The sequence below is a fragment of the Amphibalanus amphitrite genome, unplaced genomic scaffold, assembly GCF_019059575.1.
Source record: "Amphibalanus amphitrite isolate SeventyFive unplaced genomic scaffold, NRLGWU_Aamphi_draft 000352F_arrow, whole genome shotgun sequence".
Lineage (NCBI taxonomy): Eukaryota > Metazoa > Arthropoda > Thecostraca > Balanomorpha > Balanidae > Amphibalanus > Amphibalanus amphitrite.
In genome coordinates, this window is record NW_024881846.1 from 521376 (window position 1) to 542063 (window position 20688).

Genomic DNA, 20688 nt, shown 5'->3' on the forward strand with positions numbered 1-20688 from the left:
CCATTGTTTTTGGCCGTCGCAAATTCGACCACGTCACTGACCTGCGCGAGAAACTCAACTGGATGCCGCCCGAATTTATGTACAAACTTCAAACCATGGCCACTGCACGTAAGGCGATACACTACGGCGAACCGGTAGCACTTGCCTCTATGTTTGCCAAAAACCGGGACTCCTCAACCAGGAATAGAAATACACGTCAGGATAACCTTCTCCAGCTCCAGCGTCCCAGACTAGAAACCGGTAAGCGGCGTTTCAGTTACCGTGCCGCCGAGCTCCTAAACGACCTACCTCCCGACCTCTCACAGCTGCCACCCTCTAAATTCGCACGCGCTGTCAAGTCTCTGTGGAAAAACGATAGACCTTCGTGATGGCCTGAATTAGGCACTCGTCTTGTATGTACATATATAAGTACCTACACGGTATGTTAGAAATCGTAGCATATAGAGTCTTCCTGTGTGTGCGTGTATGTGTGTGTGTGTGTGTTGTTGTTCGACTGGTCTCTGTTCCTGCATGCTTATACCCGACTCAGACTCTGGGCAGTAATCGCCACGCCATGTGTGGATCGCCCATGATCGTAAATACAATACAATACAATACAATACATTGACTTATTTCTGCCTTCTTCTTATACCATACAAACATCCCTTGCCCCTCTTTTGTGCTTATATTTGGTTTATTTCCACTTCTTAGCAGGGAGTGTCTCAACATTTATCTCCTCAGTTTTTCTGGTGTTAACGTAAGGGCTCTGTTGTCGCTGGGTTTGAGGGCCGGGGCGCTCCTCCTGGTCACCTGTTCATGGGTGGTGGTGTATAAAAAATGTCACTTTTGTTACCTTTGTTGGATGCAAGTAGAAATTAAACAAAAAATTCACCTTAACACTACATAGGATCTAATATTTTTTCATCATGCCAACTACCTAGGCACTTACAGCAGATCTTATCCAACCCTACCAAATGAATCAGTTCAGTAGTGACTAACAAGTTCTAAGAAGAAGAAGAAGAAACAGAAGAAACAGTGCAGTAGGTTTTCTGCATTGCATGGCATGATTCACTGTACTGGTACCAACATCCTGCTGAAACATAGGTGCACACAGCAAACTCAACTCATTCACAAATCACATGACACACAGGCATGAGGCAGCCCGCAGCAGTCAGCAGTGCTAAGGTATTGAGGCCTTTCTAAGGTAAAATATACCTTTACTTATTTTAAATATCACAGTCATCATCATCATGAAGCTGCAGATTGATATCAGTCAAGGTAAATTTATTATACGGCCCTCGACGAGACCCAGTTTCATCTTTGTACCATTTGTTTGATCAGCACAGCACTTACAAAACCAAACCAGTTGGGGGAGGTTTGGTCAATGGTTGTCATTTTTAGCACATGCCATTTTTGGCAACCATGTGCTAAAAATGACAACGCTATCAGCTATTTTTAGCAACGATGAAGCCGATTTCACTCCTCAGCGAGGAAATCACGATTTTGGAAATACAAGCACTGATTTTGGAAAAGAAGTGCTGCCACCTGGTGCAAGAAGAAGAAACCAGCTTTAATATGGCCGTTGTTTGTATGGTAGTCCAACGTTGAAGTATACCCTTTTTTGTGGCCCGAAGTTGGAACTTTAAATTGAAGCATCCGAAAATGATCGATATTGATCGAAATCATGATGTTGATGAAAAAAATAATATGTTAAGTTGAGAGAGGAGGCCATTTTATCCAGATGCGGTGGTTTACTTCTTGAAATTATTTTTGCTTACGACGACTGCCATGTAATGAGGGATAATTAGCAGCCGTCATTAGCAAAAATAATTTCAAGAAGTAAACTACTGCATCTGGATAAAATGGCCTCCTCTCTCAACTTAAAATATTATTTTTTCATCAACATCATGTTTTCGATCAATATCGATCATTTTCGGATGCTTCAATTTTAAGTTCCAACTTCAGGCCACAAAACAAACTACCATACAAATAACAGGCATATTAAAGCTGGATTCTTCGTCTTGCACCAGGTGGCAGCACTTCTTTTCCAAAATCAGTGTTTATCTTTCCAAAATCTGCATTTCCTCGCTGAGGAGTGAAATCGGCCTCATCGTTGTCAAAAATAGCAGAATCGTTGTCATTTTTAGCACGTGTGACAAAAATAGCACGTGCTAAAAATGACAACGATTGACCAAACCTCCCCCGACTGAAACAGACTTACAGAGTCACCACAAAATATAACTTAAATGTACATGAAGTGAAAATATACCTGCATGCTTTTAAATGGAACACGTAAAATATTACTAACCTAAGCACATGTGGGAGGTCAGCACTTTTTAACAGAGCATATTATGGCGCACTACCTCAACATTCTTTGTTTCAAACGGCACTGATAAATGGATGATAGAACTCACGGTATCGTAAAACTTGCTGATTTTAAAAACCGAATTGCAGGCTTATCCCTTCAAAATACAGTTATAACGAAAAACTAATCGAGAGATCTCCAATATTCACACAAACATCGCATGCATACACAAGAAGATGCAATGTATTTAGGGCCTTGATGCAATCATTCACATTTGTCTCGATAATTCGGTGTGGCAAGTGCTGCTTTTAGGTGAAATTGAACTATACTAGCTTCATTTTCTCAATTTTCAGAATCGGAGCAAAAACTCCTTTAGAAAAATCCTATCTTGTAAAATCTCAAAAAAATGCTCACTTCAAGTTAAAATCAACTGATAATATTGTTCTTTTTTCGTTTAAAACATAGTAGAGTCCATTTTGCACTACCAAAAATTTAATTGATTTTCGGCTTTTAAAAGGCTTTTAAGATCTATTATGCCTAGTTCATCGTTCAAAAATGTGTTTTGTTTTTTAAAAACATGAAATATATAATTTGAAAGAACATTCACTTACTTATGCACATGAAGTATCGGAAGGATAAACATTCCAGAATATATCCCAGAACAGCTGATAGGCTGCAGGTCACGTGACTTTGTGGGCAGTCAAGATGGCTGAGCCAGTGTTTTCAACAAATCATGATGTTAGAAATGGGTCGAGGAGGGGCGTGATGAATAGAAGTATGTCAAAATCTATAGACAAAGAAGATATCTACACCCTGAAGGATGAGGTCAGTCACTTGAAAAGGGTAGACGTAAGGCCTTGCTTTGGGAAATGTTGTGTGCGCTACGTTTGCCACGACTGTTTTTGTCAATAGTTAGGATGGATTCTGGCACAAAAATGTTTATTGTATTGCTGCTTTAATAAGAATGATATCATTGTTTATTAAATTGAGCTGTAGGCAAGGAATCAAGGGCTGCTTACCACCTATTTAGCAAGGCAGCACCAGATAAGATTTATGGTCAATCACTTGAATCATTTAAGTGATTGCCCATTTAATAAGGTTAAGCATAATGTTTTAGATTCTTTTCAGCCAATAAGCTCTTTTGATTTTACTTAATGTTGCTGTTATGTGATGCAGATCAGTATGTGTTCATGGACCAACATTTCCTGACTTGATTTGCTGAGGGCCAGGGCCAATCACAAGATGCCGCACTATTCAATCCAATCATCTAAAGAAGTTTTGTTTATTTGTTTTTAAGTGAGAGAAAGGCTTTTGATTTTTTACTATCCTGTAGTTTTAAGTCAAAGTGAGTCAAGCATATCAGGCATTGGTACAGTCAACTTGTTTCATGGATTGGATCCATGAAGATCCAATCCATGAAGTTTATGTCATGCTGTTTGGGTCCAATAGTTTATGCTTATTTGGGTAGGTTCATTGGCATTTAGTTTTTTAGTGTGACGTTCATTCAATGAACATCTATTCTATATGCATGCAGTAAATTTGAAAGTCATGTATGATGATATTCTCATGTCTTTGGTCTTGAAGAAAGAGTATTTGCTGTAAGTTATTTAGCAGTTAGCACCTTCATAGTTTTGTGATGTTTTGAAACTGATACCTACCTAGCTACTTACCTACTTAGGTAGCTTAGTGCCCCTTCATCAACTTTGAAATGATAAGGCCCATGGACTTGAGCCTAGTTCCTTATCTATTAAAGTTATAACTATTGTTGGTGCTTTTTATAGATAAGATCAAAACTTGTGAAAATGAAATTATGAACAGATGCAAGTGCAACACCTGTCAAAAGCAAGTGCTCTGCTAGATTTCATGTGAAGCTGTTTAATTTAACATATCAGTTCAAGGAACTTAGATTCAATTGCAGCATAAACCATTGAAAAATGATTTTGAGAATTAGGTAGATAAAAGTATAAAGATATAAGATGCAAGATGATTGAATCTAATCATCTTACACCAACTGATCAGAGGCTTGAAGGAAGATTGGTAGGTAATGTTGAAAAGAATTAGTTGAAAATATCAGCTATCAATGATTAATTTCAGTCAGTTTTACCACTCTGTCAATGCTGTCTTTTGGCCATGCTGTACTGTCCTTGATAACTTGTAAGGATTTTTTGGGTGTAGTCATGCTGATAACATGTGAGTGCTGTTAAACCCTTTGCTTTTCTTAACCTGCAGGTTTTGAAGTCATACAGCCGTTTTCTCCTTTTCATTTGTTTTGGTGTTGTGCCTTAACCCTCGCCGGACCTATCGGTTTTCTACATACGCGCCGGCCGAGGGGGGGGGGGGGGCGGGTACGACCCCCCTCGCCGTTTCGCCCCTGGTGGAGCTAGCGCGTCGCGGAAAAAACGAGCGTGTGCGCCGTTACGAGACGCAGAGATTGGTACCCGATTTTAAGGTCCTAGGTCAACCGGTGACCTCTGAGGTCAGGTCAAGTGCCCCAAGGTACGGTTCAGTTTTTGGTGAATAACTTCGCAAAAAACGACCGCAGAGCGCCGATTTTGGCAGCATCGTGTTCGTCTCGCTCAGGCGCGTCGAATGATATACTTTTTGTCCGGGTCAGGTCAACTTGGGGTGTTGACCTCAGGTCAAGGTCAGGTCAGCACCCCCAGGTCACGAAGTTGGTCGAAAGAGGTCATGTCGCATATCATTCGATTTGGCAGGTCTTCCTGAGTCCATTGGTGGCTTTCCCGACTCGCTAGCTCAATTTGATCAAGAGTTATTGACGAAAAACTAATATGACCTTGATGACGTCATAAATGACGTCATGCAAGGTCAACATTGCAAAAGTGACGCATCTAACCTTGCAAGGAGTGCATAAAATCACGATTCTGTGTGCTTGAGATAGTTGGAGATCGTTCCCGGCGCCAGAATAGCAGTTTTCATTTTTCCCCATTGACTTATAATGGTGAGGTCACGAAAATGACCTGACCTCATATGACCTTTAGGAAAATTCCGAGATATACAAGTTGTGGGACTCATAATGGATACTAGATCCTGCAAGTTTCATTTCCCTGTGACATCTCCTCTGGCAGTGAGGGCGTTGCGAAGTTGCGACATCTGAAGACCGTGCAGAGGTTCACTTATGACGTCATAGGTCAGTGACCTGACCTGACCCAAAAATGCGGTTGGTGTCAAAAGATGCGGCTTGGATCAAAGGTCAGGTATGCCAGGTTTCAGCTCTCTATCGCCAGCGTGTTCGGAGCTATCGCGAAAAAACCCTATGGGGGGGGGGGCGGCACCCGCCCCCCCCCCCCCTCGGCCGGCGAGGGTTAACCCTCGCCGGCACAGGCCATTTTGCGTCCTTCGACGGCACAAGGGGGTATGATGCAACAATGGTTTATGCTGCTATTGAATCTTAAGTTGGTACGACCCCCAACCCTCCCCCTCGCGTTTGGCCCCTGATCGAGTTAAACTTCGCGGAAAAAAACGAGCGTGCTGCTCGTCACGAGAGGAAGCCGATGATATCCAATTTTAAGGTCCTAGGTCATCGGGTGACCTTCAGGTCAGGTCAATGACTCGAAAATCGGGAAAATCGGGACCTGTTAGAAAGTCGTAAAGTGTGGCTGCTATGGGGTCTTCCGGGGTGCTGATCACGAATATCGTGTTAGTTTTGATCAGAGATGATGTCTTTAAGCATTTAGACCAGGTCGGGTCAGGTCAGGTCAACCGGTAGGGGTCGTGACGGGTATTCGTAATACGTGTCAGTCGCCTCTGACAGTTTCGTAACATGTTACGAAGGCACCAAAACTACTTCGTAAATGTTCAAACGGTTGCGAAATTCGAAATCAGCTCCAAAAACTAGCCTAGAAACATGTAAAACTCGAAAAAGTGAACCGAGGTCACCAAAGGTCAATGACCTGACGTGACCTTCAGGTGACCTTGACGTCCACCCTAATGCATGGGAGCAACATCAAATCACATGTTTGAACGTTTGAAACCACGAAAAGCTTGCAAACGCGCGGCTAATGCGAGCCGACATACGCCGAATTGCGATTCCGGCCAAACATGGTCTCGGAAAGTAGGTCATAGGTCAAAGGTCATTTGGGTCAGGGTCATGAAATTATCAGGATAGGTGTAAAATTGATCAATGCGAGGGTACTGAAAGTTTCGTCGCGATCGGCCGCTTTTTACGCGAGTTATTCGCGAAAAACCTTAGGGGGTTGCATCAACCCCCCTATGCCGGCGAGGGTTAATTTTAACCCTTGCCTGTGTGCGGCACTTTCCTACGCCCCGTTGGGCCCTCTGCCGCTCGGCCCCTGATCGAGTTAAAGCTTCGCAGAAAAAAAAACGAGCGTACTGCCCGTGAGGACAGGAAGTCGATGATACCCGGGTTTAAGATCCTTGGTCCTTGGTTGACCTTCCAGGTCAAGTCAATGACCCAAAAGTCGTGAAAATCGAGACCTGTCAGAACTCCGTAAAGTAAGGTTGTTATGGTTTGTCGGGCTGCTGATCGCGAGCTTCATGTAAGTTTTGATCACAGATGATGTATTTTTGCATTCAGGTCGGGTCAGGTTAGGTCAGGTCAATTAATAAGCACCCTGCCGGCTATTCATAGTATCTATGGGTTAACCACCACTAATGGCGTTGTAACATGTTACGAAGGCATTAAAACTACTTTGTAAATGTTGAAATGGATGCTAAATTGGAAGTCAGCTCCAAAAAACAACCTTAGTAATGTGTAAAACTAAAAAAAATGTGAAGCAAGTTCATCAAAGGTCAATGACCTTGATTGACAACGTGTCCTTGTCACCCACCATAATGCATTGGACCAACATCTTTTCACATGTTTGAACGTTTGCAATCACAAAAAGCTGGAAACGCATGGAAAATGTGAGCTGACATATGCCGAATCTTGATTCCGGCCAACCTTGGTCTCGAGATATATGTCAAAGGTCATTTAGGTCAGGGTCATGAAATTTTCAGAGTTGGCGTAACATTGATCAACTCGAGGGTACTGAACGCCTCGTCGTGATCGGCCTCTTTTTGCGCGAGTTTGCGAAAAAAGAAATCGAGAGGGGGTCGGATCGAGCCGATCGAGGAGGTCCATCCGACCCCCTTCCCCCTACAGGTGCGAGGGTTAAAGATGGCAATTAATGCTGTTGTACTATGTGCCATAACTATCAATCTGGAGACTGGGAACCTGAAACATGTCGAGTGCAGGCCACATTTCTTACATGATCTATATTATCAATTATCATGTCTTAATGCAAACAGTAAATGCACATTAGTGTTTTGTGGGGGGGGGGGAGGTGCCTGTCCTCTGCGGCTCGCTGGCTCACAGGGCAGCCCGCCGCAGCCTTTTTCTACCGTCCCTCTCCCCTCCCCACGGGGGCCCGCCCGCTGCAGCCCTCTCGTACTGTCGGCCCGCCCGGGAGTCCGGCGCAGTCTCCTATGACTGCCCCCCCCCCCCACGGGAGCCCGCCCGCCGGAGCCCCCTCCTACCCTCGGCCCGTTATCTGGCCCGCCGGCACCGACGGGCCGACTGACGGGCGCGCCTGTTGTCTGGCGCCCGTCTGCCACCGGCCCCGCGTGTGTATGTGTGGGTGCGGCGGCGCTGGGCGGCGGCCAGACTGTCGCACAGCTCGCCGACTGGCTGGCCAAGCTCTCTGTGTTGACACCGGGTACTGGCCGGTGGCCCACGGCCAGCTTGGCTCCGAGCTCCGCGGGCTCCGAGATTGCCGTCCGACATTGTGCGGAATCGGCGGGGAAGGAATGTTGAGGGTCAGCTTAGCTGTTTACACGTGTGTGCACTTGCAGTTTCGTCGGAACCGTGTGTAACTCTTATCAACAATATTCCGCATTAGATACCTCATTGGGCATTGCTAATACCGGACTCCATGGTATCGGATATCTTGTCGTTATTGATGATACCTGTCATTCGATATTCTCATTAATACGCCCGTTCCCAAGGATGGTTTCCACTGGTGTCTTGCCTAGTCTTCCAGCATTGTTAAACGTGACTCCAGTGGACGGGTGCCTGGAGTTACCTGTTCGCTCCCGTCCCTCTCCTTTGAAGCGGCTGCCCACGGTCGCTGTAGATGTAGCTGTTGCTGAGTGTCCTGAGGCTGACCAGCCAGGAAAGGCCAGTGTTTAGAGCAGGAATGGCCGCCGTCCGTCGGAAAACAGGCCTCGGGGAAATGTGAACCCGGCCGCAGTAAGGTCATGTGCCGACCCGTGTGCGCTATGCATTTGCACCGTAACGGTGACGAATTTATTTGTATCGTTTCTTTGTGCCTGCATCGTAGCTGGGCATGACGATAGAACTCTTCCGCATTACTGATTCATCGAGGTTGACGTGGTCGTAGGGTCCGTCAGTCGTCACTTGTTCCACTCCCAGAAGTCTAAAGCACATAATTGTACGGTGAACTATGACATTCCCCCGACGCCTCAGTGTCGATCAGGTGTTGTTCATTACGTCAGCCCCGCTCCGCGTCAATCAGTAACTGCCACAGACACTCTCCGTGGGCGGGTACTGTTCAGCGCCAACGTGCCGGTCCTTATCCAGCTCGGACTGAACACCTTGTTACGCTGGTACTGGACTGCGGCAATAGCCTGCGATGCTGTCACTAATGCGGTGGGCAACGACACGCAAAGCCATCAGTGTGTCCTCAAATTTGGTGTTTATGCGGGGTGTGGTAGGCGGTTTATCGACTAAACTGATTGTTATTGTAGGTGTTTCGGCATTTTATGAGATTTCCTGGTCTTAGGCCCCGGCGAGTGCTCAAAACTCAGTGAAGTTTGGACGAGTGAGGCGCAAGTGTGCAATGATTGTCCCTCCGGAGCGGGGCCATGTTCACCCGTGTCTCTGATCGGTGGAACCGTGCTGTTGTTTACACACGAGTAAGATACGGATGGGGATGAACTGTATACAACGCTCCATGGTCCGGCGAGGTTATCACCTCAGGTTTGGAGTTGCACTCCCGCCGCGCTAGCTGGTGACCGACCACCGTCAGGGGAGGATCAATCCTCTCCGGTACCCCGCTGCAGCTCACTGGACTCTCAGTCCGTCCGTCTGGTGACCGGGACTAGCCGCCCTCTGCGGCCGTCTCCCTCTCAGCCAAGTCCCTGACGATGTATCGCCGCTCCGACGCCGATCTGTCAGCGGTCATGATTTGGCTTACGTTACCCGGTCGGATGAGCTGTTTAACCAGCGCTGTTTGTCCCATGACCGACGATCGGGCGCCAGTGGGAGGGACTTGGGTCTCTGGTGGTCAGCAGCGCGACCCTGACCGGCCCAGAGTCGCTTCGTTCAGCCCCGGTCTTCAGGGTGGTCGCTTGTTCGGGTCATTTGATGTTTATGTGGACCTGACCGGCTCCGTCCTCCGATATGGTCGCTAGGTCCGCCCTGCTGGGTCTGGGAGGGTCGCTTGCTCTAGCAGCTCAAGTAAGGTCGCTTGTTTGGTCCTGCTGAGTCCGTTAGGGTCGCTCGGTCTGACATGCCCGAGCTGGTCGTGTTAGCCCCGTCCCGTAGCATCGCTCGGTTCGGCAGCTCTAGTAAGACCGCTCAGTCGACCTTGCCGAGTCCGACGGGTCGCTTGCTCGGCTCTGTCAGCTCGAGTAGGGTCTACTCACTACTCAGTCGGCCCTGTCGGCTCCGGTAGGATCGACTTGATCGACCTTGTGGCTTCGATGGGGCCCCCGGAGTCCACAAGGTCTCTTGGTCGACCTTGTGGCTGCTATGGGGTCTCTCGGGGTCCGCTAGGGTCTCTCAGTCGACCTTGTGACCCCGGTGGGGTCGCCTGGGGTTCGTCACGGCTGCTCTTTCGACCCTGCTGCGTCCGGGAGGGTGATTGTGCCAGTCCGACGCTCGGTCACAGCTGTGTCCTGTCTGATGACAGGCACGGTGACAGTGATGCCAGTGACGCTGGGGTCCGGGTTCTGATCAGTTTCTGACCTTCCCGAACCCGAACTAAGCTAGAGTGGCTGCAGCGGCTGCATTTGCTTTGCACTTACATACCAGCAAGAGATGTGATTACGGAGCGAGCGAAGCGAGCGTAGTCTTTCCTTAGATTAACGGAAATTTCTGAGTATGAGCGGCCGGCCGGCCGGCCGGCCGTGGTCACGCTTTTGCGAGGCTTATATCTCAGCAACCACTTGACCGATTTACACGCGGTAATTTTTGTAGGGTAGCTTCATTCCTTCTACCAAGTATTGGACTATTCCCGATGCATGTGGGTGACCCCTTATGCACGTGCCACGTGCAAAACGAAGAGGTGTCAGTTTTGTAATTGTTGCAATATCTCGGTAACTACTTGGCCGATTGCGCTGAAAGTTGGCATGTAGGTAGGCACCCACTAGGCACTGCATATACATGTGCCAGAGTTGGGGTGCTGCTGCACGTGCGCACGTGCAGGGGTCGTTTCCAGATCTCGGGAACGGCTGGACCGATTGCGCTCAAATTTGGTACACGGTTAGGGACCGGTTAGTAGAGTGCCGTGCACAAGTCAGTTGGGACCCATTTTGCACGTGCGCACGTGCAGGGTGCCGCTTCCAGATCTCGAGAACGGCTGGGCCGATTGTGCCCAAATTTGGCACATCGCTAGAGACCAGTTAGTAGGGTGCCGTGCACAAGTCAGTTGGAGGTACCCCCTCGCAATTTCGCACGTGCAAGGCCCACCCTCTCGCTCGCTCCGTTAGTCGCCCCAAAAGGCGTTATACTGGTATTTTATACATGGCTTCTTGCAAGCAGTATTGATGTTGGAGTTGGAGGGCATTGTCTTAAACTGAAGCAGTTTCATACCAACTAACACCGTTATATCATTATCGGGTTGACCAAATGGCGTGAATAACAAATTACGCCACTGAGCATACACGGAACTGTTCTGCCGGGCGTGTCGTGCCGCCTTGTGATATCCGTGGGGTGTCCGTGTCGCCCTGTGACACCTTCCGTGATAGCAGCGCGTGGCCGGGGCGCGCGCCTCTTTGATCTGTCTGTGACAGCCGCGGGTGGGCGAAATGAGGCGAAAATGCCGCACTGTTGGCGGTGAGCCGGTTCTCGGTCCGGCCGGCCGACCGGTCGGTCACGGAGCGCGTTTGCCGCCGGCCGAGCAGGCGTCAACAGTGATGAGTCAGACCATGAAACGGACGGCGAACCTCGCATTGACGAGCGCAATGAGCCATTGCCGTGAGCGATCGCCGGCTGCGTTTACATTAAAAAGCGGCTGCGGCTTATTTAACTGGACGTTTATGTTCAGCCTTGCATGCCGTGCCTTGTAGAGAAGGAACAAACGGTGCTTGGTGTGCTCGGCGGTGACCTTTGCTGGGTCCAGGTTGATGCAATATGAACAATTATTCAAGCAGCATAAACCGCAGGCCAAACTCGCCGATGATTTGTGGTGCTCATTATGGCATGTTCAGGCATTACTACAACATTATTTACTTCGCGCTTCCGTTATGTCGTTTTTTTATGTCGGTCAACGCCTCGCCATTTCCCTGTTATGCCGCTTTGGTTTGGTTGACGTAAAATGGCAAAAATTGACATTCATGAAATCGACCTCATTTTCTGACGTCCATGGCGATACAGATGGGGTTTATATTGCGCTAGTAAACGAAAGAGACTTGCAAATATGTTCTCACTTACTGATAACTCTGATATCGGGACTCCGGCGTCCAGTTTTTCCCCTGAGATATGTCCATCAAATTGAGTCACCGCTTCGTGGTTTGTTCTCAACGTTTGATAAAGACGTACACCGAACACTGCCCAAACACTCACAACATCGGCCAAACAGCGCATATTTGCTCAAACTCTCATGACATCAAGAGCACATCTTCCCAAACACTCAGCTCATCATCCCATGCAGCACATCTTCCCTTATACTCAGCACATTAAGCTACTGTGCGGGCTCGATTGTAAAAAACGGCTTTCTTTTTGTCCGCGGTGTAATCATGAGTCAGCCCTGGGACCACGACCTCCACGTGCGGTGACAAGGCGTCGGTCACAATTAGCGTTCGTTTCGTGACGGTATGAGGATGCGGCTTTGAAACCCACTGTAAAGGTCATGCAACTGCCCTCCGCCTCACGATAACTGAATCCATGTTTGTCTCCACGGTAATTGTGCCACGTGTGGTGACCGGCCACCCCGGCCTTTGGACTGGCTCCGTGCCGGCCCGTGGGCAGAAGGGCCCACGGCACGGCGGCCGGTTTGTTTTCGTTGGTCCGCGGCGGTCGGCGGGTTGGCGTCACAGGTCAACCGGTGACGTCCCAGGTCGGCCGATCGGACCGTCGCTGCCGATAGTCGGCCCGGCTGACGTCACGCCGTCGATGGGTGACGTCACCGGACGGCCGTTTGGTCGCTGATTGGGCGCCGGCCGGCCCCTGGTGCCACTAAGGCGTCGACGGTGGTCGGCCGACGGACTGCCGTGCTGGACAGGGACCTGTCGCCGCGCCGAGTTACACCAGCGGCGGTGTGATAACGGGCCGATGACGTCACCGGAGCGACGTACCCGGCGAACACGCGGTGATACTGGTTGACGAGCTCTCACTGGGTCCAACGTAACCCGATACGAGCCTACCGTAACCATGCCACCAGAACCTCGGCCGACCCGCCGGTGTAGCGGTAGCGAGTCGGACAAGGTCGGATCTGGCGGGTCGGCCGAGGTCGCCAGCCTTCCAGCGGCTGGCTCCCCGTGCACGCTTGGCTGCGTGACCGTCGGGAGGCGTCGGGCCGCCGCGCCGGCACCGTGTCGGTGGCCGTGGGCTGTTCGGGCCGGGGGAGAGCGTTATGGGCAGCGGGCGCCGCGAGCCGCGCCGCCGACCATGCATGGCGGACGGCCCAGCCCGGCCTGCTCCGTTCCGGCGGTAATCACCGCGACCCAGCGGTGGCGCTGGCTGCGTCTGAGAGTTCTGTCGGTCAGCGGCGAAGGGTAGCTTGAAGCTTCACAGTTCTGACATGATTTCGTCGTGCTTGTCCGGTTCCATATTTTGTTTGCCGTCGCGAGTCAATCGATTTACTTTGGCTGTTCTTTCGCTCTCCAGTCCGTGCCAATCGTTAATCGATGTCGTTTGCCAAGGTCCTGACTCCACGTATCAATCGTTATGGTTAACCGCTATTTGTCAATCAACATTGCTAGCACTGCTCAGTCTTCGCGTGTTTGAGTGTATACTCATGCCATATTTGCCGTGATCTATCATAGCCGTTTGACTAAGTTGATACTTGAGCGAGGTGAAATCCAGCTGGGGATTTGCCTCGCCAACAAAATGATTTCGACCAGCAAACTCACTTGAGTGCAATTTACAACAAACGTGAACAGCACTTATTGCAGCGAATATTGGCTAGTCCGCCGCGTCCCTGACTCCCTTTAGTCGTTTTACCTCAATGTACCCCTCCCTCGCTAACCGCCAGGATGGGTTCCAGAAGGGTGCAGCCAGTGACGCTTTGAATGTGTCACACTACGCCAACGGTGGACGATTAGTCTGTGTGTCCGTAGGCTTTCTTGGCTTTCCATAGGCTTTGCCTTTCTTGCCGAGAGTGTTTCTTCGCCATTGCTTGTACGTAGATTGACACATCCTGTGAGCCAGGGCAGCTCAGCGGCCCGGCCGGTATTTTTGCACAATCGGCTGCTTTATCCGTCTTGTACGGTGCAGGCGCACAGCCCAACTAGTGCAAAGTGACACCCAGTGGGCTTTTTGTCATTTCTTGTGGACATTTACTGAAGCAGCACCTTCGAAGAAACCGTAACGGATAGTTTATTATTGGGATTTTGTCCTGCAAAAGACACAGTTTAGCACGTGTCCATCCACCGAGAAGCGTTGCAAGGGTGTATAACTGGGAATTACATTTGCTGAATTCCGGTTGCATGTTGTTTTCGTATCGAGTGTAATGTAAATGCAAATTTCCTGTTATTGTGTGTGGCGAGTGTGGTCAATTTTCTGTCTCATCTGGCGGCACGTGCCGTTTGACGGTCGAGCGGTGCAGTGCCGTGACATGACTACACGGGCCGCTTAAAAGTCACGTGACATGATGCCCGAAGGTTGTATGGTATCCACATGACACGATGCCGGAGGGCAGGATGGGGTCACGTGACACCATGCCTCAGGGCAGGATTTGGTCAGTGGACGCGACATATCGTTATCATTTGGGACGAGCTACGGCTGCGCGTGGCGGCTGGGTGCCGGTGACGTGACGCGTGACGGTGGCGGCTCGTCAGTGGGTCGTCACGCTGCTCAGCTGTCTGGCGGCGCGCCGCTGTAACGGGTGTCGTTCTCCTATCCAGGCAGGCAGTCTGGATAAGAGAAAAGAGTCTAGTCTGCCCGCGACGACGCCAAACGTGAGGTGTCAACGCACCCTCACTTTTCCACTGCACGCCGTTTCATGGAGTGATGGTATAAGTGGTGTGTGGCGGTAAACACCCGCGCATGGCGCACATTAAAATGTAATTTGTAGTGGTGGAGCACCTGTAGAGGCGCCGGTACCGAGTCAATCTACCTATTACCGTCATCTTTAACCTGCCCCAAACTGGTCGGGATTCATCTTCGGCCGGCGACGGTGCACATCTTGATTGACATTGGCCTGAATTGGACACTGAGTGGACATTCCTTTCAGCTGGTCGGTCAGACACCGGCGGGCCAGTTCACCGGGGGGGGGGGGGGAGACTGCGGCACAGGCAGTGAGCCCTTTCGCAGGGGGCCGGCAGGGTGGCGGCGCCTCACAGACCGTACGGCTTCCTCACGGCTGTCGGCACTGAGCCAGGTTGACGAGCTGGCCGAGTGAGTGGTCTTTCCGCTCTGGGATCAGCTTGCACTCGGCCTGATAAGTGGTCAAACTGTCCCTGACTGATGGAAGAACAGTGAGGGGAATGACGGATCGCAGATGAGGATTGAAAATCCGAAAACCCGTGGAGTGTTTCATTTGCTGTGTTCGTGGAGTTAGAAATGTCGTGCGTCATCGCTAGATGAGCGTGTCCTGGTGTTTTGTGTCGTGGCATTATAGGGATGCTGCGTCCGTGTTTGCTGGGTCGGAAAGTTGCAATGGGATCAGTCAGTCCAGCCATCCTTCCATTATCACCAAACGTGTCATTAGTCCCGAGCCCAAGAGCTGTGCTCAAACAGAAAAGCCAGCAGATTTTGAAACCATCGCGGGCGTCCATATTCACTGATAATGTTTACACCAAAAGAGTATGCTCCCTTGCGGAGGTCAAACGGCATTATGTGTGATGGGCCGATCACCGTGATAGCCAATCGGTTGCCCATTTTCGAGTGGGAGGGGTCCTGATTGCAGTGAGATGGGTCCAGGGGCCTGCTAAAGCAAGGAACCGCGGAGAGATGACGACGGCCGACCCTCGGGCATCTGTGGCCGGCGCGGGGGACCGACAGGTATTTTACGTCTCTCTCCGGTTGCTCGGAGAGGACGGCTCGTGCCGGTCAGGGTGGTGCGAGCCCTGTCAGCGAGGTCTGGCGAGGACAGCTGACCCATGGGCACCTGGACAGCTGGCCGCCGGGCCGGGTCGCGCAGGGAGGCGGTGCAGGGTCAGGGAGGTGCCGAGAGGACTGTCTGCCGCCCCGCGGGGCACCTGTGGCTGGCCGCCGGACAGCTGGCCGCCGCCGCGCGCAGGTGCGCCAGCTGGCCGGTGCCGCCGGCGGCGGCGCCACGGCGCGTGCCACGGCGGCGGCAGTGGGGCGCCGGCCGGCCAGTGGACGGGGTCGGCGGGCGGCGGACGCTCGGTGCACCGGCCACCATGCAGATCCGAGACGCTCAGTTCGCCTGGCCGTCTGACATGGACGTCAAGGAGGCCATTGTGCAGGTGGGGCGGCCGGCGGGGCGGAGCCGTCATTGGCGGGGAGCTGCATTTGATAGATGAAGTTTTGAGGTCTGAAGGAATTTGCCATGCAGGTATTGGGCAGGACTAGTGGTGTTCATTGGCTTTCAGCATTTTCGGTTGAAACGATGCCAATTCGGTATTTGTACCTATTCCATCGAATAGTTTTGGCATTTCGCCGGTATTCTGATGCTCCTTTAATGCAGTGGGAGTCTGCCTAGAACGTTATTTTTGCTCATTTCTGCATGACTGCTCATGCCATTAATTCTTAGGCCAAGGTCTGCGTTCAGACAAGTCCCTACACATTGGAAACCACACTTTGCCTCCATATTCGCTCGTGGAGGAATTGGTCCATTAGGTTTCTAATTGAAATCCGGACGGTGCCTTACACTGACGTGTCCATTTGTGCGCATGCGAGCTTTGTAAATTGTAGGTGACGACTTATGATATTTAAATCATTTTTGGTTGACATTGATTTGATTCTGGCTTCAGCTTCCAAATGTCTTCACAAGAGCCGACACGTTGAGAACCCTGCAGTGGTCGACTGGTGGCACTTTCAAATGTCTGGCTATTTTGGCCCTGTGGCTCTAAATATCCGTAATATTGAGGCAGGCTCCTGGTTCTCGGATGGTGGATATGTGGCTATCATTGTCCATTTTCTTTCGGGAACATTCCCCTCTCATTTTACATGCTGAAAATAAGAGCAGAGATGAACGGGTATTTTCCTAAGTTGATTGCAAAAGCAAGTGACGATTGAACTCGGTGAAACTGGCAAAAGCGCCGATGAATTCTGAAGTCCGGGTGCCCTGAAAAGGATGAAAAAAAGATAACAAGGAAAAGATAATAAGAAAAAGATGATAACTAAAAGTGCGTAATTTTGTGCAATTATTGTTTTTTTACCAGCCTTTCCTACTAAGTTTTGGACGTTCTTTTTTCCATCAACTCTTAGTATTCATGTCACAAAGAAAAACGTTATACCTACGCAAATAATTTAACGCATTGCTGCCTGAAATGCTCATTTGGTTCTATCGCTTTGTGTTTAAAATATTGCAACTATATGTCGCAACATTCACAAAACAGCGCAGTATATAGGGACGACTTTTCCCCTCAACTTATTTAGGTATTCAGCATTCACTTTATTTCGCTGCGCATTCGCTTATTGTCTTCGGTGTAATTCTGACGCGCGTTCTGGCATACCTGTGGACTGATAGCAGCATTTTGTTGTGAATTGTGTCGTTAGTGGCCAAGGCCCGTGTGGTCTGGAACCTGGTACAGGGTGGAATGTGAAAAGTGGAGAGTGGCGCTGGAATACCCGTCCTAGCCGGATCTGTGGCGGTGCGGTCACCGCCGAGTAGGTACTGACCGGCTAGCGGTAACTACCCACCGATCGGAGCGAACGGTGCGGGGGAATGGACGGGGGACGCGCGTCCGCCGGCTTTTTTTTTATTAAAGTTCAATTGCAAGTCTGGCTATTTTCTTGCTTGCACTCCCTATGCCTAATGACGCTTATTCCGCGCTGCGGCGTACGTACTGCCCTGCCTTCACCTGCGGTGGTAGTATGGATTACCTAATGTGGATCGTCGTGTTGACGTCCCAGCACGGGTGTCCAAACGAGTGCTCACCGTGATAATATAGTGCGGCCGGTCAACAGTGGTGTGTCGGTTCCGCTGGCACGCGACGGTGCTGAAACTGCACCTTCACGCAATGGAAATAGCGCCCTATCTCCTCCCTTTTCGTTCTCGTGTGCCGCTCCGTTTCCATGTTGCGTGCTTCTATGTGTCCTGTTCCGTTCCCCATTTTGTCCCCGTACTCTCGGCCGTTTCCTCTACTGTTTCCGTGCCCAGTGCTGTCCATTTTTCTCGGGGCATTTGTCCTAATACGATAGCCAGTAAACACTGATGGGGCGTTCCACGACAAATCGACAAGTGCCCTGCACCCTCATATTTTATTTTTTGCTTAAAATTGGTCTAATGGGTTGTGATGGGCGGGGAAGCCAGCTGTGACAAGGATTTTTTTCTTCGAACAACGGTTTCCGAGATATAGCCTCGGGCAATTCCTGGAGGTCGCGCTGCAGCCCTATGTTTGGCGGCCTATAACTAAAAAACTATTCGTTTTCTACGATAAAAACTTTATATGGTTCAACTCACAATCAGCCAACAAACATTTTGGCTATCTCGGATTTTCAATTTTTGAAAATTTTGATCACGTGACCTTTTGACCTATTTTTCGAAAAGTGCTCTTGATATTTTCCCCACTGAAAGTTGCAATTTTGTCTGATGACGATTAAAGCCTTATCGATTGTCATTCATATGCGAAAATAAAAAAGTGGATATCGCCCTGCGTTGACCTCAGGTCAGGTCATTTTTATGACGTGTCCATTATTACGAGCGGGAGCGACAGCGAGATCTCGAGAATAAAGCAAGATAGCGACAAGCGGTAAACTGTGCAGGGTACACACGGATAAGGTCTATAATTTTTACTGAGGTCATTTTCAGGTCAGGTCAAAGATGACGTCACAGGAGCAAAAAGGAAGTCGAAATTGCGGCACTACATATATATGAAGTTTTTCTCGAATAACTTTCAAGGTATCCCAGCTAGGAACATACTAATAGCACCATCGTGATCCTCTCGTCGATCCGCATCGAAACATATGTATGTTGACCTCGAAAGGTTGAAAGGTCAAAAGTTGACCTTAGATCACGTGACCTGAGGTCAACTTTTGACCTTTCGACCTTTCGAGGTCAAAATACATATCATTCGATGCGGATCGACGAGAGGATCACGATGGTGCTATTAGTATGTTCCTAGCTGGGATACCTTGAAAGTTATTCGAGAAAAACTTCATATATATGTAGTGCCGCAATTTCGACTTCCTTTTTGCTCCTGTGACGTCATCTTTGACCTGACCTGAAAATGACCTCAGTAAAAATTATAGACCTTATCCGTGTGTACCCTGCACCGTTTACCGCCTGTCGCTATCTTGCTTTATTCTCGAGATCTCGCTGTCGCTCCCGCTCGTCACGTGACCTAAGGTCAACTTTTGACCTTTCGACCTTTCGAGGTCAACATACATATGTTTCGATGCGGATCGACGAGAGGATCACGATGGTGCTATTGGTTTGTTCCTAGCTGGGATACCTTGAAAGTTATTCGAGAAAAACTTCATATATATGTAGTGCCGCAATTTTGACTTCCTTTTTGCTCCTGTGACGTCATCTTTGACCTGACCTGAAAATGACCTCAGTAAAAATTATAGACCTTATCCGTTTGTACCCTGCAACGTTTACTGCTTGTCGCTATCTTGCTTTATTCTCGAGATCTCACTGTCGCTCCCGCTCGTAATAATGGACAGGTCATAAAAATGACCTGACCTGAGGTCAACGCAGGGCGATATCCACTTTTTTTTATTTTCGCATATGAATGACAATCGATAAGGCTTTAATCGTCATCAGACAAAATTGCAACTTTCAGTGGGGAAAATATCAAGGTCACTCTTCGAAAAATAGGTCAAAAGGTCACATGATCAAAATTTTCAAAAAATGAAAATCCGAGATAGCCAAAATGTTTGTTGTCTGATTGTGAGTTGAACCATATGAAGTTTTTATCGTAGAAAACCAATAGTTTTTTAGTTATAGGCCGCCAAACATAGGGCTGCAGCGCGACCTCCAGGAATTGCCCGAGGTTATATCTCGGAAACCGTTGTTCGGAGAAAAAAAATCCTTGCCACAGCTGGCTTCCCCGCCCATCACAACCCCTTACACCAGTTTTCAACGAAAAATAAAGTATGAGGGTGCAAATTTAATTTTTTATTTGTCGATTTGTCGTGGAACGCCCCTGATGACACTTTCCAGAGCTGTGTTGCACCGATGTGATGTCATATTGCACTGGCTCGACATCTAACGGGGGCTCGGGTGCGCTCCCGTTGAGTTTTCTGTCGGTATAGGGCGTTAGTTGAAATCATGGTCTGGTGGATTGAAAAATCTTTCTTTCTATAAAAAGGGTTCTGTAGAAACCTTTTTTTGCGAAAATATAATTTGCCTCAACCTTATGTCCCTACTTTGAAACACAGTGTCTTTTGTCTGGCACTGGCCGGCCATATTCGTGATACAAGCCAAATGATCAATATGTGTGTAAGATTGCATCAAGCATAGACCTCTGTCATCAAGCTAACTGTGATATTTTTACTAGCTTGGCAGATGTCTCCCGTCGAGGACTGACAAAGACTGGCTCGGTTTTCCACCAAGTTGGAGGTCTATTAGATGGCGAATAGATGCGTCTTTTTTCCATAGTAAGAGATCGCTGCCACAAAACAGGCGTTATCAGAATGCTGACATATAATGCCCACAAAAAAAGGCAGAGTATCGACATTAAGATATGTTTTGATCAATGAGGGATGAACAAGTTCCGCACCAATATAGCGTAAATGCCTTGAATTATTTCGCGTTGATTCTACGTTTATCCGTCCGCGGTATGATGACGTGCTGTGGTTTGACGTCATTATCGAGTGACGCCATACTTTGCCTTAGTCTATATCTGGTGGCGTACGCAACTCTAAGAAGTCGATGGCATTAAAAATAAGTCTGTATGTCACTGGC

General features: G+C 49.1%; 2 protein-coding genes across 3 annotated transcripts in view; one reads left to right on the forward strand and one right to left on the reverse strand.

Moving 5' to 3' along the window:
* The window catches only part of LOC122389264 (E3 ubiquitin-protein ligase HUWE1-like), a 51620-nt gene extending 49047 nt beyond the window's left edge, over window positions 1-2573 (reverse strand). The window contains exon 1 of the mRNA XM_043381123.1: window positions 2394-2573. The gene's annotated coding sequence lies outside the window, so the exon portion shown is untranslated. The remainder of the gene's footprint in view (window positions 1-2393) is intronic.
* Window positions 2574-2931: 358 nt separating this feature from the next.
* Window positions 2932-20688, forward strand: part of LOC122389260 (raf homolog serine/threonine-protein kinase Raf-like) — a 32789-nt gene continuing 15032 nt past the window's right edge. Inside the window, exon 1 of one of the 2 annotated variants that reach the window (XM_043381120.1) lies at window positions 2932-3109. In XM_043381120.1, coding sequence (XP_043237055.1) covers window positions 2990-3109 — 120 coding nt within the window. In that variant the 5' untranslated portion in view covers window positions 2932-2989. Of the gene's footprint in view, window positions 3110-15806; window positions 16079-20688 lie in introns of those variants that run through there. The other variant, XM_043381119.1, reaches the window with a different exon arrangement.